The 17,001-nt window shown below is 37.9% G+C and overlaps 1 protein-coding gene across 1 annotated transcript in view; it reads left to right on the top strand.

The window, feature by feature from the left end:
• Positions 1–342: 342 nt before the first annotated feature.
• The window catches only part of Fam83b (family with sequence similarity 83 member B), a 53,785-nt gene continuing 37,126 nt past the window's right edge, over positions 343–17,001 (top strand). Inside the window, exon 1 of the mRNA XM_059267021.1 lies at positions 343–786. Coding sequence (XP_059123004.1) covers positions 343–786 — 444 coding nt within the window. The remainder of the gene's footprint in view (positions 787–17,001) is intronic.

Here is a 17,001-nt window from a genome sequence, read left to right as displayed (position 1 = left end):
ATTTAAGTTGAGTAGATAGTCTGTATCACCAGAGAAGACAGATCCATTATGTCACATGAGACACTTTAATTTGGAATGCCTTGAATTTGTAAGGGAGATCCATTTAACTGACTGTGATGGATAATGAAATGTGGCTCTATTAACGTCATTTTGGATATAAAATGTATTAGCTTGCCTCAAACGGTACTTGATGTAAATGTTATCAAAGTGATATATGGCATAGATGATAAATATCTATGCATAGAATTCTAACTGACCTTAATTTTCTTATCACACACTTAGGTACCTCTTGCCTCTGCACAGATGAACATTTGAAAGTACCATCGTCAAACATCTGCAACCATGGAGACCTCATCAATGCTTTCCTCACTAAATGATGAGTACAGATCTGACAACTACATCGAGCCGCACTACAAGGAGTGGTACCGTGTGGCTGTTGATGCTCTGATTGAACATGGGTTAGAAGCCTACCAAGAATTCCTCGTTAAGGAGCGAGTTTCAGATTTTCTAGCTGAGGAAGAAATTAATTATATTTTGAAAAATGTCCAGAAGTTTGCAGAAAATACAGAACGTGGCTCCGATCGTTCCTGTGATGGTGGCTCGTCTTCAGGGACTTATTGGCCCAACGTGTCCGATGTGGAGGCTCCTAATCTTGATTTAGGCTGGCCATATGTGATGCCTGGACTCTTAGGGAGTACCCATATAGACCTCCTCTTTCATCCACCGAGAGCACATCTACTTACAATAAAGGAAACCGTTCGGAAGATGATAAAAGAAGCAAGAAAGGTAGTAGTACATCTATTTTGAAATGAGAAATATGAAGTGTGGACAGGTGCAGTGTTGTATATGATGGACATATATGTTAATTTAAAAATCTATGGGTGTGGCTCATGCCTGTTACTTTCAGAAAATATACCTATAGACATATAGGAAGCTCACACACTCCTCATCTTTTTTAAGGTTCATGTGTGTGTGGTGTGTGTGCCTGTGTATGTGCCCACCTGTGCCCATGTATGTGGGTGCTCATAAAGACCAAAGAAGGCATCATATGCCCTGGAGCTAGAGTTATAGGCTGTTGTGAGCTTCTTAGCATAGGTACTCAGAACTGAACTTGGGTCCTCTGGAAGAGCAAAAAATGTTCTTAACTATTCAGCCATCTCCCTAGCCACTACATTCTGCATATCTTATGTGTATCTGAGAGAGTAGCAGTAGGTCCCCACTAAAGGACCTATTATGAGAAGTTACTTTCTCTCATAATAGACCTATGAAGCTTTTTGCCCTTAGAGATGAAGGTACATAGACTGGAATAAGATAATTTTTGACATATTCATGTGTTTAAAGCAATTCAAGTTTTCTTACTCTTTGGAAAATATATATTTTGGTGAATCTTTGCTATAGAACTAAAATCAAATTCTTGCTCTCAGAATGATTCATTCTATTATTATATAAACCAGAATTATATTTAATGGTTTTCTGAATTTTACATTAATGTATAATGTAAAATCAATATTATGACAATTTTTTCGACCAAAGTTCTGAAGCACTTAGCAGTTTGGGGCCCATGAATCTTATAAAACTTATTTTAGAGTTCAGATAAAACTGCAGAAATATCCTTTCAATCAATGAAAATTATTACTAGTTTCTGTGTCTTTCCTGTGTTTGTTTAAATGTGATGATCACCATGGAAGATATTTTTAAGAGTATGACAACATTTCTCAAGTTTAAAAGATCTGGGCTAGCCAGGGCATGGTGGCACATGTCCATAATCTCAATACTTAAAAAGACAGAGTCAGCAGGACCTTAAGGCCGTCTTTGGGATCATCCTGATCTCTATAGTGAATTCTGGACCAGACAGACTTAGTAAAACACTGACTCAAGGTTTAAAAAAAAAGTAGGAAAAATGGACAAGAATATGATTTTTATTTATAAAGTATCTATTAGGTCCATCCTGTATAATAGAGAAAGTTAGGACAGTAAACAGGCTGAGGAAACTCACAAACATGTCCTCATTTTTTTTCCTATGTTGACATGACACAAAAGTGCTTGAAAAATACAGTTTTATGAAGTGTAAAAAATAAGGACCTCAGAATTCTCAGTGGCATTATAGTTTGTAAGACACGTAACTAAATACACAAGGGAGACCCGTCATTCTTAAGCTAGTGTTGGATGTTGGCTTTGTGAAAGCAAGGCAACCCCCAAAGCTTTGAATTCAGATAACCTCCCTTTTTAGGAGCGCTGACTCCATTAGCAGTATTATATTGACACAAATGCTTGTCTGTTTTAATTTCTAAGCATTAGCTATCAAGTGAGGACATAGTAGTGGACCAAGCTTTCAGTGAATGAATTAAACTGCCAGTCACATTTTCTGAACTGATATTACTTGTTTCTTGTGTCTTTCTTGTGTGTGTTTAAATGTGATGATCACCATGGAAGATGTTTTTAAGAGTAGGACAACATTTCTCAAGTTTAAAAGATCTGGGCTAGCCTGGGCATGGTGGCACATGTTAAAAACTATCCTTTCATTTGTGTTGGGAACAAATGATACAGTTACATTTCATAAATCAAGTGAGAATAAAAAAAATCATAATAAGAAGTGCCACTTGCTAATTTTTGCTAATTTCTATCAGAGGGCATAATATACCTTGAGTCAAAGTATTAAAAGAAAACTGGTGAGTACATCAAAATGGTTGATATACATTGATGGGCCTCCCCTGAGCTGTGAGACTGTAAACATAATGCAGGTAGTAACGTATGTTCTTTGGCTTTAATATATTATTCTTCTTAATGTGGCACTGTGTATTTAATGAGCCCCTGAAATAATATCTTTATCTGGAAACTACCACTTGAATTGGGGCTTCCAGAGGAATTAAAAGTCTATACTATAAAACAAGGTTATAGTCTGCTTCCTGTCCAAACAATCAAAATGACATAAAAGTAAAAAGCATTTCATCATATTATATACATGTTGAGTTAAAGAGAATTATTTGATATTATAGATTATTATATATGTTACATAAAATATATCATAAATATTTTTCAGTTGAGTATAAATTATAGAAGATAATGTTTATTACTTCAGGAGATCAGATATTCTCATCTCTTCAGATGCAGTGATTATCAAGGTCTAGTTGGCTCTATGCATAAAGGAGACTGCATCAGGGATACTGTATCTCAAGGACTTTAGATGTCCTTTCAGAAGTCACTCCATTTATTTACAGATTTTGAAAGGATTCAATAGTTGGGAAATTTTGTATTATTTCTATTTTTTTTTAACTCATGTTTAACCCCATAACTGGCCAAGGTCTTGTTAAAAATTTCAATATAAGAGCAAATAATCAATCAGATAGAGCATCAGACACACATAACATCCAGATTCCAGATACTGAGGCAAGAGTATTGTGAGCTTGAGATCAGCATGGGTTCTGTAGTGTGATGCTGTCTTAAAAGGCTAAGTTAACTAACTATACAATGAGAAAAAACTACTCTGAAAACTGGCACATGGATGTTTAAGTTTGAATTGTAGTCTTCATGCCTGTCATCTCTACAACAGGAATTCATGCCCCATTCTTATCCTTTAAAAGTCATGTGAACCTGCTAATCAGTGATAAACTTTGTTTTGGATTTCTTTCAGAGGATTAATTTTCTTTATTAGTAACTCAATATATTGTCGTAATACTGTGTTGGGATGACCTTTTATCTTAATGTTTTTGAATAAGATAAATTTAAGTGGTAGAAACAAATTTCTTGCTTTAGCACTTCTCAGGACAGTCTTGAGCCTTGTAAAATTTTATAGAAATGCAATACTAAATAAATATGGCTAGGACAAGGGACAGCAGAGCCAGGATGTGGTCCTGAAGTAAGTTAAATCCATAAGTAACTAAGCTAAGACACTTGGGAAAATAAGTGTAGTTTTTGTTTGTTTGTTTGTTTGTTTGTTTGTTCATTTGTTTTTACTCTTTGGGGGCCTGCCACCAAGCTCCCAAATAAATGCATGGAGACTTTTTCTTACTTAAGAATGCCCGGCCTTAGCTTGGCTTGTTTCTAGTCAGCTTTGCTAACTTAAATTATCCTGTTTCTTTTCTACATTTTGCCTCTGGGCTTTTTACCTTTCTTTATTCTATTTGCCTTTCTTTCTTATTTTATGGCTGGCTGAGTGGCTGGGTGGCTGGCCCCTAGAGTCCTCCTTTTCCTCTCCTCCTCTGGCTCCTCCCTCTTCCCAGCCTAGATTTCTCCTGCTATTTATTTTCTCTGCCTGGCAGCCTTGCCTACCCCTCTCTCCTGCCTAGCAATTGGTTGTTCAGCTCTTTATTAGACCAATCAGGTGTTTTAGACAGGCAAAAGTAACACAGCTTCACAGAGTTAAACAAATGCAACATAAATGAGTGCAGCACATCTTTGCACCATTAAACAAATATCCCACAATGTAAATGAATGTAACACATGTTAAACTAATATTCCACAACAAATAAGTGCCTGCCTCATTATGTAAAAATATGACATTCAGGGAAAGAGTGTAAATTCTGCGTGCTGCAGTGTCCAGCAGGTGAGGTCTTTATTGGACACAAAGCTCACCTTCCCATTCTTGGACAAAGAGATGATACTTCCACTGTATCTTGTCTGGCATTACTCAGAATGAATGTCTGTGTGTGACTGTGTGTGTGACTCTGTGTATGTGTATGGAATATATATTTACACTCACCATTTATGTTGACTTTATTTTTCCATTTGTTTTGTGCTTGGGATCGAAGCCGGTGCCTCACAGGAAACTGAGCATGCACCTTCTGCCGTTGAACTATTGATTCCAGCTCCTGAATGTTTTTGAATGTTACTATTAAACTTTTCTTTCTGGCTTGTGATACAGTCTATGAATCACTTTGTTTTTCTAACTAGAATATTACTTTATAGCATTTAATTATCTAGATTTTAAAAATTTATAAATATCATTTTTACCAGTTATTGCTTAGTAGTTGTTTTATGGTCCCTCCACTTTATTTTATGTGCTTGCTTATTTTGTTCTCTTCTGAGTTTTCACCTTGGAAAAGCCAGCTGTAGCTACTCCCATACATGTTCTCTAAAGTAATGTATTTCAGTTTCCTAAGCTCCTCTCTGTGCTGTTGGCATAGTTACATGTGTATCATCTTCATATATTCTGATAGTGTCTAGCATGACTTTTCCCAGGCAATTATTAAGATCTCAGGAAGTACTCCCAAGATTATATATGTATATATGCTAATTACTGTGAACTCCTCTTATGCAGCGCTCCTACTGATTACTTCAAGGAGTTATCTTTGCCTGGACTATATTTCCTAGTAATTCCGAGGTACGCATTCCGAGAGCTGTTACTTTTGATCATACTGCATCTAAGTGTGTTCAGAATGCTGTTTGCATTTCTGCTTCCTGCTGCATCCTCATGCTAACACAGCTTATTTTGTGAGATAAAAAAAATCTTACACCTAGGCATATGGAATCCAGAAGACTCGTGAGCAGAAGTGTAGTTTGAGTTAGGGCGGAGTCATTCCTGCAGCACTACATCACTGAGGTTCAGGTCTCAGCTCCACCCTGAGTCACTGTTCCTGGGAGTGTTTGTTTGGCCTTGTTAGTTGTTAGCAATACAGAAGAACATTGCTCGTCACTGGGCCCCACAAATGCAGAGGTAAAGGTGAGCAGATGATGGCTGCTTTTCTTGGGAATCAGCTGTTTGTATAAAATTAGTGCTCCATTAGGTATTTGGTCACCAGGACTTTGCACTAATTGTGACACCAGACAAGTATTGTACCTTTTTAGAATCAATATCTTCACTTACTTTGTAAAAGATATAAAGCAAAATCTTTCTGGTGTGTTTTTAAAGTCCACTATCCCTTTCTAAGCCTCTGACAGTTTTCAGCAACTCAAGGTTATTATAATGTATCATTCTCCTGGCTGAGTTAGTGTACGATGTGAGTGAGTGTCGTTGTGTCACAGAGTTACTCCTCTTTGCATCACTTTGCAAGCATGTCCTGTCTAGCTAAGAGACACTTAGGTATTTATCCACACCTTCATTACACTAGGATCATCTCTCTCTCAGTTATCTCAGTCTTTGTTAAGAGTTTCCTTTCTGCCGCATCTCTGTTCCCACTCCCACTGTGAATCCTTTCATTGAGTTTGACTCAAAATTAGTTCCTTCCTGGAAGTGTATTTTCTTCATCAGATTTAATGACATCATTATTCAGTGGCATTGAACTGAGTATCTTTTACTTGAATGAAGTGTATTCTTTGGTGGCACGTATTTATGTTTGAGAATATAAGTAAAAGAAAAAAAGGAAGGAAAGGAAAAGAGATGTGTGTGTGTGTGTGTGTGTGTGTGTGTGTGTGTGTGTGTGTGTGTTTTAAGCAGGGTTTCTCCATATATCCCTGGCTGTCCTAGAACTTGCTCTGTAGAAGGCTGCCCTTGAACTCAGGATCCACTTTCATCTGCCTTTAGAATGCTGGGATTAAAGATGTGTGCTAGCACTCCTGCTTGCCACTACATTTTATAGGAACAAATTTTAACCACTTTGCAAAGTTAGATGCTTTCATGATGACGATGATGATGATGATGATGATGATGAGAATCAATAAGGACAAAGAGGAAGGAGCAGGTGGCATTGCACTAGGGAATGAAAGAACGTTGACAAAGAAGAGATAACATGTCCTGATTATGGGTATTCCCCTTTAAAACACTATAGATTTGATAAGCTAAAGACCTTTGTATTCACTGAGGCTTCATATCAAAGGTTACTTTTCAGGCTGGGTGTGGTAGAACCATATGTCTAATGGTAAGTAGAGGCAAAATGTTAGCCCCATCTATGCTGTGAGTTCCAGACCCGCAAAGGCTGCACAGCTAGACACTAATGCCCAAAACCACAAGAGCAGCAGCAACAAACAAAATGAGCAACAGCAGAAATAACTTTGTTGGTTTTCTTCATACTACAGGGGCATGGCTTCCTTTGCCTGCCAGTCTTCTCAGTGAGACAGTGGTGCAAGTGTGCAAGGGAGTCTTGGTGGGATGATAAATGTGCGACACAACATTCTGTATTATAGGACTCCGCTATTCAGTTTCATCATTCAGCATATACTTTTATATCAATTATTGGGATCTTTTAAGTAGTCACCCCAAGTGATCTAGAAACATGAGCCTGACTTACCATCAGGCTTGGAAATGACATTTTTCTGAAAATTCAAAGTAGAAAAATTATGTTACAGCTATGTGTGCTAGCACAGATTTTTAATCCTAGCACTCAGGAGACCGAGGCAAAACTACTGACAGGCACTCCAAGACAGCGTGGTGTACATAGTGAATACCAGGCCATCCAGTGCTATGTAGCAAGACCTTTGTTTCAAGGATAAAAAGTAAAGAAAATCATTTTAAAAATAGATAAGAAAGAAAAACATAATACATAATTTATGTAATAAAATGCCATGAAAATAGATATTGGCAAGCTTATTAGTTCTATAAATGTATATATTTAAGATTCATTTTTTCTCTTCATTATTTTCGGAATACTTATATCCTCTATGGAAAACACTGAAAATATTAGTAAATGGGATAAGAAAATAAAATTTAGCCAGTTTCCAGGTGAAAAAATTTCTTCCTTGCTAGCTAAATACGCTAATGTAAAAGCATCAGTATCCCCAAGTATGTGCTTATGTATGTGTGTGTGTGTATTTTAATGCCTTTCACATATCTTTAAAGAGAGTGTTCATTTGTTAAGTACTGGATCCATATATGTATTGTGAATAATATTAAACAACCACCTCTGCCTCTTTCTGCTTCTGATTTTGCCATTATAAAGTGATAGAACCTCTGTGTAGTGATGCAATAATTTAACAGTATGGAGCACCCTGGGTACAAGTGATAAGGGGTTCCCTGCTGTGTGGAAACTTGAAAATTGCCGGTAATAAGGCTGCTTAGAAGGCCTCTGGCTTTTTATTACAGTGTAGCACTGGCAATTGAGAAGAGCATTAGTGATAAGGAGGCCTACTTCATCGCTGTCCCCCACCCATCTCTTACTTATTAGTATCCCTCGAAATAATAGTTCTCCGATGAGAGTCCCCCGGCAGGATTCCTTTAGGAATGAGGAAAGTCTCCTAACTGTGCATAAATGTTTGCTACTAAATCATTACTTGCCTTTTGAATTTTAAAAAGCAGAAAATGTGGTCTCCTTATCTTCTTTCACAAGGCAGGACTTTCCTTTAAGTTTTACTAATTTCCTACTAGTAATCGTTTTGATTTTTGCCTCTTGGATTGGAATGCAAGGAATCTCTTAAACAAGCCAATAACTGTGAAAGAAAAAAGCATTGCCATTTGGCTAAATATCAATCCAATATTCACTACTGAAAAATCCATAATGGAAACCATCAGCGACACAGGAGTCATATTTCAGCTGACAGAAACTCTAAAGCAATTGATAGTAAAACACATGATGCTTCTGTTCTCACAAACAGGCAGAGAGAGGTAGAGAAAGTCCAAAGTCTGCAGTCACCCAGCTGATCAGTAATTACAAGCACTCACAGTAGCCAGGCTCTGGACTATTATGCATCACTGTGCTTTGCCTACAGAGCTCAGGCATGGTATGTTTACTCCTTTAAAAATGGGAAAAGGTAGCCTTGATCATGGAGTCCTTCGAGAAGACTCACACCTCTGGATCTTTTTACCTTTAAATTTTCTATTATTACTGTTATTGTTATTATTATCATTATTAGATTTGTTTGATTCTGTCTGTATGAGTGTTTTGTTTGCATGTACATGTGTGCACCACATGCATGCCTGTGAGCAACATGTGGATGCCGGGAACTGAACCCAGATCTTTTGCAAGAATTGTACCCTCTCTCCAGCCCTGTCCTCTGGACTTCTGATGGCCATGGTACAGACCATTTTAGGATGGTGCCCAAGACATCATCTGATGATGGGATCTACCAGAAGACTACAACTTACACGGTTTCGCCACTAGCCACTAGTTGTTCATATGGAAGCTTTCGTCTGTGTGTATTTTCCAGTATTTTCTACCCATTTTTTTTTCTCTTAGCTGTTGGTGATCTGGCTCAGTCTTCTCACATGCCTGGAATATTATAGTGCCTTTAGGAATTTAGTGTGGAAAACACGAGGGATTTAAGAAGAACTTGACAGTTAAAGTTAAGGTAGATCTCCCTATTTCTGATAAGGACTGGGGTTTTATGATGCTGTCATCAGATAGTGGTCTACATCTATTTTTCCCTATACCACGTAAACGTAACCCTTCTGGGCTCTCACTAAAAGCCTAAGTGTTTGCCAGGGTCTTCTTTTCCTTAGTATAATCATGACTGCAACTTTCAGCTCCCTAGTGAGTGTCAAAAGTGCTTTTAGGATTTTCACTTTCTGTTAGATCTGATAGATTTCCTTCTTGCTCACTGCGCTGTGTGGAATCTGGTGCAAGCATTAACTGCCTAGACACTGATTTCATGTGGATTCCCTTTTCTGTGTGGTCAGTACTCTTCAGGCTTTTTTACTTTGGTAATTATGAGCTGATATTTTTTTTTCCTCTGAGATTGAGGGACAGCTCTTGACCACAGTGACTGTTAGGCCTCAGTGTCTTGCCCTGAACTAGCAAATGAGAGCTGTGGGACATGAGACAGGAGCAGAATCTGCCCTTATCGGGGTCTTGGTTCCACAACCCTTGGCTTTGACCTTATTTATTTCAAAAGTTGTTTTTTTCCTGCCCAGATCAGTTTTTCTATAAGACAGTTGGTCTAATGCAAACCATTGTAGTCTGAACCACTATCTTCGGAGTTATTAAAAGGACTTAAAACATGAAAGTAAATTATCAGTAGAAAAATTCACCAGACAATTGTCTAAACTTATGTTAGTACTAAAATACAAATATTGTTCATCTAGGGAATCTTGAAATTTGCATTTATTTTACTCTCATGTTGAGTATTTTCAACATTTGTGTAGATGGGAGCTGTTCTGCATTTTGTATTTTCATTTTATGTCTTTTTTTCTATAAAGACAAGGTTTTGCTGTATAGCCCTGACTTTCCTGGAATGTGCTCTTAGACCAGGGTGGCCTCGAACTCACAGAGATCTGCCTGCCTCTGTTTGATGACTGCTGGGATTAAAGGTGTGTGCCACTACCACCTAGTTTGCATATACTTTCCTAACTTTTTTTTAATGTAGGGCACATGAGGAAACATATTATTTCCAACGTTGTCTTAATGAAGCTCTGTGAATCAAAATTGCATATGTTATGCTTCTGTGGTTAAGATGGCACTGCTAAGAAGGGGTGTTTGGACTTCTGTCCCTCAATTTTAGTATCTTAGAAAGTCCACCAAGTCCTTGAAATGCACTGCGAAATTTTAACTCTGAGAAACTTAACAGAGTTTGTGCACTTCTGAATCTAAAGATTTATGTATTTATATTTTTTATTTATTAAGTTTTGGCATGTGTATGTGTTGTGCCTGGGTGTGTGTATATGTATCATATGTGTACAGGAGACTGTGGAGGCCAGAAGAGGGTATTGGGCCCCATGAAACTGGGGTGACAGGTGGCTGTTGCTGCCCTGTGGGTGCTAGGAACCAAACAAACCAAACAGGAGCCATGAGTTCAGTTAACCACCTGGCCATCTCTCCAGCCCCAGGCTTCTGTAGCTAAAGGCTAAAGCATGTTTTCAAGTAACACTATAAAATTAAACAACCATGTGAAGTTTAGTACTGGACTGTTCTGATATATATACATACATATATATATATATATATGTATGTATATATATCAGAAAAAAAGACATAAAAAGAAAATACAAAATGCAGAACAGCTCCCATCTACACAAATGTTGAAAATACTCAACATGAGAGTAAAATAAATGCAAATTTCAAGATTCCCTAGATGAATAATATCTGTATTTTATACATACATTTCCTCATGTGCCCTACATTAAAAAAAAGTTAGAAAAGTATATGCAAACTAGGTGGTAGTGGCACACACCTTTAATCCCAGCAGTCATCAAACAGAGGCAGGCAGATCTCTGTGAGTTCGAGGCCACCCTGGTCTAAGAGCACATTCCAGGAAAGTCAGGGCTATACAGCAAGACCTTGACTTTATAGAAAAAAAAAAGACATAAAAAAAAATACAAAATGCAGAACAGCTCCCATCTACACAAATGTCGAAAATACTCAACATGAGAGTAAAATAAATGCAAATTTCAAGATTCCCTAGATGAACAATATCTGTATTTTATACATACATATATATCACATTAAATCTATTTATGTTAAACATGATTGCTAAAAAGTATATAAACCCATAATTTAAGTAAATGTGAAGATCAAAATGTATATCCATAAATGAAACAAAATACAAGAATCTTATAACATCATATTAATTATAGTTGTTTTACAAATATTTTACTTTTGAAAAATATGTTTGAGGAAGTGCCATATTAACCTTCTTAGACTATATATGGATTAACTTTTTTCCATTCACGTGTCACATTGAAATTAAAAATTGTCCATTAGAAGCTAATCACAATTTCCTCTTTCCAGTCACATTTTTAAGTATTTGTTTCAGCTGACAACAACCTGATTTTAAAAGCTCTGCAGCTCATTCCCAGAATTAAATATTACTTTGTCTGCTGCCTTTCCATAGTTTTGTAAAAGTAGACCAATTTTGACTCAGTCAGAAGAAGGGTTTTAGGATTTATTTACATAGTTTCTGAGGCATGATCCCTGGAGGTCAAAGCCACAGGTTTCCCTGTGCTTAGTTTCACATTCATGCATGTCTCTACAGAGTTTTTTTTTTTAAGGTGATATCAAGAAATTGAGGGTCTTAACAATGTAACATCGCAGGAAATGGCGCCCAAGGAGAGCACTCACTAATGACGGTTTTCAGCAATCTTTAAAAGGAGAAGCCCCGCTCTTCCCGCTTCCTGTGGGCTAGGCTTGGTGACTCCTTTCCAGTGAGTAGAGCAGGGAGTGGATGAGGTGAGCTTGGGACATAAGGCAGTCTCATCTACCTCTGGCTTGCATTTCACTCTGGAGGAATCTAGCCGCTACCTCATGAGGTCACCTAGCAGCTTACATAGTGTTCTTGGAATGAGGCACTGAGGTCACCTACAAACTGCCATGCGAATGAACCATTTTGGAAACTGCACCTCCTACCAACTGCAGAGGACTCGGCCTGGAGCCAGAAGAGTCTCTTAGCACCTACCAGCTTTCCCTTACATTCCTCATCCTCTTCAGCTATGAGATAAAGATGTTACCATTTTAAGTTTTGAGGATAATTTGTTGTGCAATAACAGATAGAAAATACAGTATATTTTCCAAGAAGTCTCGTCTTTCCTTGTGAGATAATATAACTCCTGAGAATGATTATTTTTAATCACTGATTTTTCTTATAATCATAGTCTTTTCATATTGTAGTATTTTGTTAATATACTGAATAATATGCTATATCAATACAATTTAACAACTGTAAACTACCTGATAAATCATGTAAGTACACAAAATTTTAAAAGATTAGCAAAATTTTAGTTATCATCTTGGTATTTTAATGCTTTATATTTTAAGGTATTTACTGATATAAAGGTTTACCATCACATCACACCTAAATTTCTTATTTCTCGTTCCGATATGTATACAACATATACAGATACATTAAAGTACTAATAGTCTTTTAAATTAAACCTACAGTCACAGAAAGTACATTCCTCCACTAGTATTTCACAAAGTACAGTATAATCTGTCTTACATTGTCATTTATATTCATTGCTAAAGGGTTACTTTTTCGATAGGGAAGATTCTTTCAGGACTTCTATTTAACATTGTGTATGATGCTTCAATCATGCATTAACTTGAGTCCCATAAACGCTATTTGTGGCATGGTCTCCACAGACTTAACAGCTTTCCTAACTGTTCAATATCCGACGTAAGAATAGATGTGTCATGAATTTGTAAGTGTAGCCCCCAGCTCTTTGGACTGTGATCATCTGTTGATTTTATGTAGACTGACAATCTCAAAGGTAAATTAGGGGAAGAAAATCAACTTTGTGTAATTTTAACATATGTGCATGGTGTCTGCCAAGAAGTGTATGCACACACATGCCATGCAAGATGTAAAACTAGTCTGTTCAGGTGTCAGATTTGAGAGGATTCACTTGAAGTGATTTTAATTAAGAATCTAAGAAATACAACTCTACAGGGGTTTGTCCTCAGCCATCTGGTGTTTAGCTTAATATTTTTGTGGGTTATTTTTCTGGAGTACAATATGAAGCCTGTTCCTTAGGTGTTTTTATTTAATAAATGGCTCAGGAAAGAGTAGCAAGTCCCTAGAAATCAGGATTAAAATAAAATAAATGATTTGTTTGGTCAAGAAGTATTAGAAATGAGCGGGTGCAAACTTATTATACTTTTTAGAAAGAACTTTTAGCTCATACACAGGCATAACACCTGGATTCTGGGTAAGTTTACCTGATTTTGTGTCTTAGCTCTGCTCCTTAGCTTTATCATATATTGGGGGTGATGCTGTAAGCCTCAAAGAGTATTTAAGTTGACTGTTAAAATGTTGTGGGATAAGTGTGTTGTCTGAGAATGGAAAGTAAATCTCCAGTTTCAAAGGTTAGGATTTGATTCAGCTATGGCTGGTGCCTTTGAAAATGCTTCATTGTGTAGACTGTGACAGAGAAGGAAAGTGAGGAAACACAAACAACATCTGTGCTGGGTAGTTTTATGCCGACTTGACACAAGCTAAATTCATCTAAGAGGAGGGAACCTCAATTAACAAAATATCTCCATAAAATCAGGCTGTGGGCAAGCCTGTAGAGCATTTTCTTAATTAGTGATTGATAGGGGAGGGCCCAGCCCATGATGGGTGGTGCTATCCCTTGGCTTCAGGTCCTGGATTCTACAAAAAAGCAGGATGAGCAAGCCATGAGGAGCAAGCCAGTAAGCAGCACCTCTCAATGACTGGCTTCTAGGTTCCTGCCTTGTTTGAATTCCTGTCCTGACTTCCTTTCATGATGGACAGTGCTGTGGAAGGGTAAAACAAATAAACCCTTTCCTCCCCAAGTTGCTTTGGTCATGGTGTTTCATCAGAGCAATAGAAACCCTACCTAAGATAGCATCCAAACCCTAATAAATCAGAAGGGACATTATAAAGAGATATTGAAAAAAATATTACTCCTCAACCTAGAGAGAATGAGATTGGTCAAGCTGAAACAGTTGTGAGCTGAGGACCACAGAGGGATATTCCTGTGATATCTCCAGGTCCCTTCATTTTTACAAAAGTTACATTATTCTCCCTGTGCTTCCTTGAAACATGTGCATTTATGTTTATATATGAGTTTTTATACCCTTGGATAGCTGTGCCAGTTTTGGCTCTTCCTGTGTTCTACTTTAATGTGTATAAGTAGTGTGTGCTCAAAAACACTCACTCCCTTGTGAATCCTGAACAGTTACTTATTCTGAAAATAATCACCTGATGTTTAGTGTGTGTGTGTGTGTGTGTGTGTGTGTGTGTGTGTGTGTGTGCTGTGTATAATGGCTGTTTCTCTAAGGAAAGCCCTAGAACAGTGGTTCTCAACCTGTTGGTTGTGACCCCTTTGGCAAACCTCTATCTCCAAAAATATTTACATTATGATTCATTAATAGTAGCAAAATTACAGTTATGAAATAGCAACGAAAATAATTTATGGTTGGGAGTCACCACATGAGGAATGATATTAAGTGTTGCAGCACTAGGAAGGTTGAGATCCACTGTCCTAGAATATACTGACAGTCCATGCTGAAAATCTTACAACTGTCATCTCATTCTAGTACATTTTAATGACTCCTTGGTAGTAGTTTCTAGCAGTTGTGGAAGAGTAGTGCACATTTACAAGCATTTTACATTAAAACAGAATGGAAATGGCAAAATATTGTGATACTTGAAGTCTCATTCTTGTTGTTGTCAGGGAAACTCATGAGGTTTGAGATTACACATCAATCAAAGTCCTTGGAACTTGTCTAATGAAAATTAGTTTGCTGATTAAACATAACAGAATCATAGCATTTCTAAGTTTTAGAAGTCATAGTGAAATAATAGGAATTGGGAGCAGTATGAAACACATTTGACACAATTCTGACTGTATTCATCAGGAAGCCACTGTATTATTCCTTACCTTTGCTTTGGGGCTGTTAACACTGCCAGGTCCTTTCAGGGTCTTTTTATCTGAGACCCATTAGGCAAGTTAGTACTTCTCAGCAGAGCTGGAATACTTTCCTGGCTAATCTTCTGTTATACTGCTGTTGCAATAGCCAATGGTCTAACTTGATAGGGGACATACAGATATAACAGATGTATACCCATACACATACTATCTGAATAGTGGTGAATTCACAGAAGGAATAAAATCTTGGATATCATGATTAGCCACAAGTATTATAATCTCCTTGCTGATAATGAACATCATTATTTCTGTGGTTGTGTGTTCTGGGTACTTTAGATGTTACAAGCAGGGAATTCTAGGGCAGTTATCATATCACTACCTCTGTGTAGATGCAACATACCACTGGCTACTCCTTATATTACAGAGGAGTCAGTGAAGGGAATGACTGGTCTTTGTAGTCATTTAGCATGTGTTTGGAATTGGGACAATGGCCAGGAAGAATGAGGCATTGTCCACTATCTCTGTTCATGTCCAGTAGCTTCTATACATTCGCACTGGAGTGTCCCAGACACCTTAAACTTAATATATTCTCAACTGAGCTACTTATCTTTACTTCCTAACTAGAGACTGAATTCCTTTCCTCTGTAAGATAATGTTATCACTATCTAACACACATTCAAATTACAAACCTTGAAGTCATTTGTTTAATCTATTTTCCTCCCTTTATCTTCCCATAACCTCATGTGAAGTTTTCTCAGGACTAATTAATTCTATTACTCACATATGTCTATTTGGTTCTGTATTCACTGTCCTTGTCACTGGAGTTGTTAGGGTCCGATCCTGGATCCTAGTACCCTCAAAAAGTAGGCTCAGCTCACTGTCTTCAGTATGACAATTAAAGAGATACTTTATAGTGAAAATCAGATAAAGGGGATTTATTCAATGTGGCCACACTAGGGAGAGGAATAAATACAGATGCTATTTTTTGTCTGTGAAAACTGAGCTCCTTGTTTGTTGGATTTCTTCTACAGTCCAGAACAATTTCAGGTGTTTTTGATAAGGCCTGGCACCAGGGAATGCTTGAGGTGTCATGCTTTGAGTCTCATGTCATCCAAGCACAAAGTGCGGGGAGTGTGTCACCAGCTAGCAAAGTGTGTCCCCTCCCCAAACCTCCAGCACCACCACCAGCACCTAGAACTCCTGAGAAATGCGTCTTGAATTACCCCACATCTTCAGAATCTAAAACCTGGGGGTAGATCACCAAGGTTGGCACTCAGAGTCCCCGATCACAATTTTCCGAGAATCTAATTGATGTTGCTTCAAAGTATTGTCCCCAACCAGCAGAGCTGACCCCACCCCGCCCCCAGGAACAATGATCTTGAACTCCTGATCCCTATGCTTCTACTTGAGTGCTGTATTTTACCTGCTGGCCAGTATTTTAAAGGGTGTTTTTGATTAGATAAAATTTGGAAACAGCCATGGGTCCCATCGTAGCTGCACAGCACGATCATCTGGGAGCTTTTAAAGAATTACTAATGCCCATCCTCATGGCCATGAACATGAGGGGCCTCTTACAAAGTTCTCATGAGAATTTGACGTGGAACTCAGACTGGGAACCAGGCGTCTCATGCTACTGAACATAGTAAGAAAGTGTTGGAGGGAAGGGGTACTGAGATCCAGGATCCGGAAGGCTCCAGCTGTACTCCTACTACCCTTGAGACAAGAGTTCAGTGGGGTGAACAATAAAGATGCCCCACAGTGAGCAGCAGGATTGGACGAGGATAGGAGACACACTGTCACATTTCCATATGTCAGAAGAAATGCCAGGCATGGCTTGGTGCTAGTCATCTTCTTACTGTGTCCACTTGTGG

The sequence above is a fragment of the Peromyscus eremicus genome, chromosome 7, assembly GCF_949786415.1.
Source record: "Peromyscus eremicus chromosome 7, PerEre_H2_v1, whole genome shotgun sequence".
NCBI lineage: Eukaryota > Metazoa > Chordata > Mammalia > Rodentia > Cricetidae > Peromyscus > Peromyscus eremicus.
The sequence above is the reverse complement of the archived record's forward strand: the minus strand, read 5'-3'. Positions and strand labels throughout refer to the sequence as shown.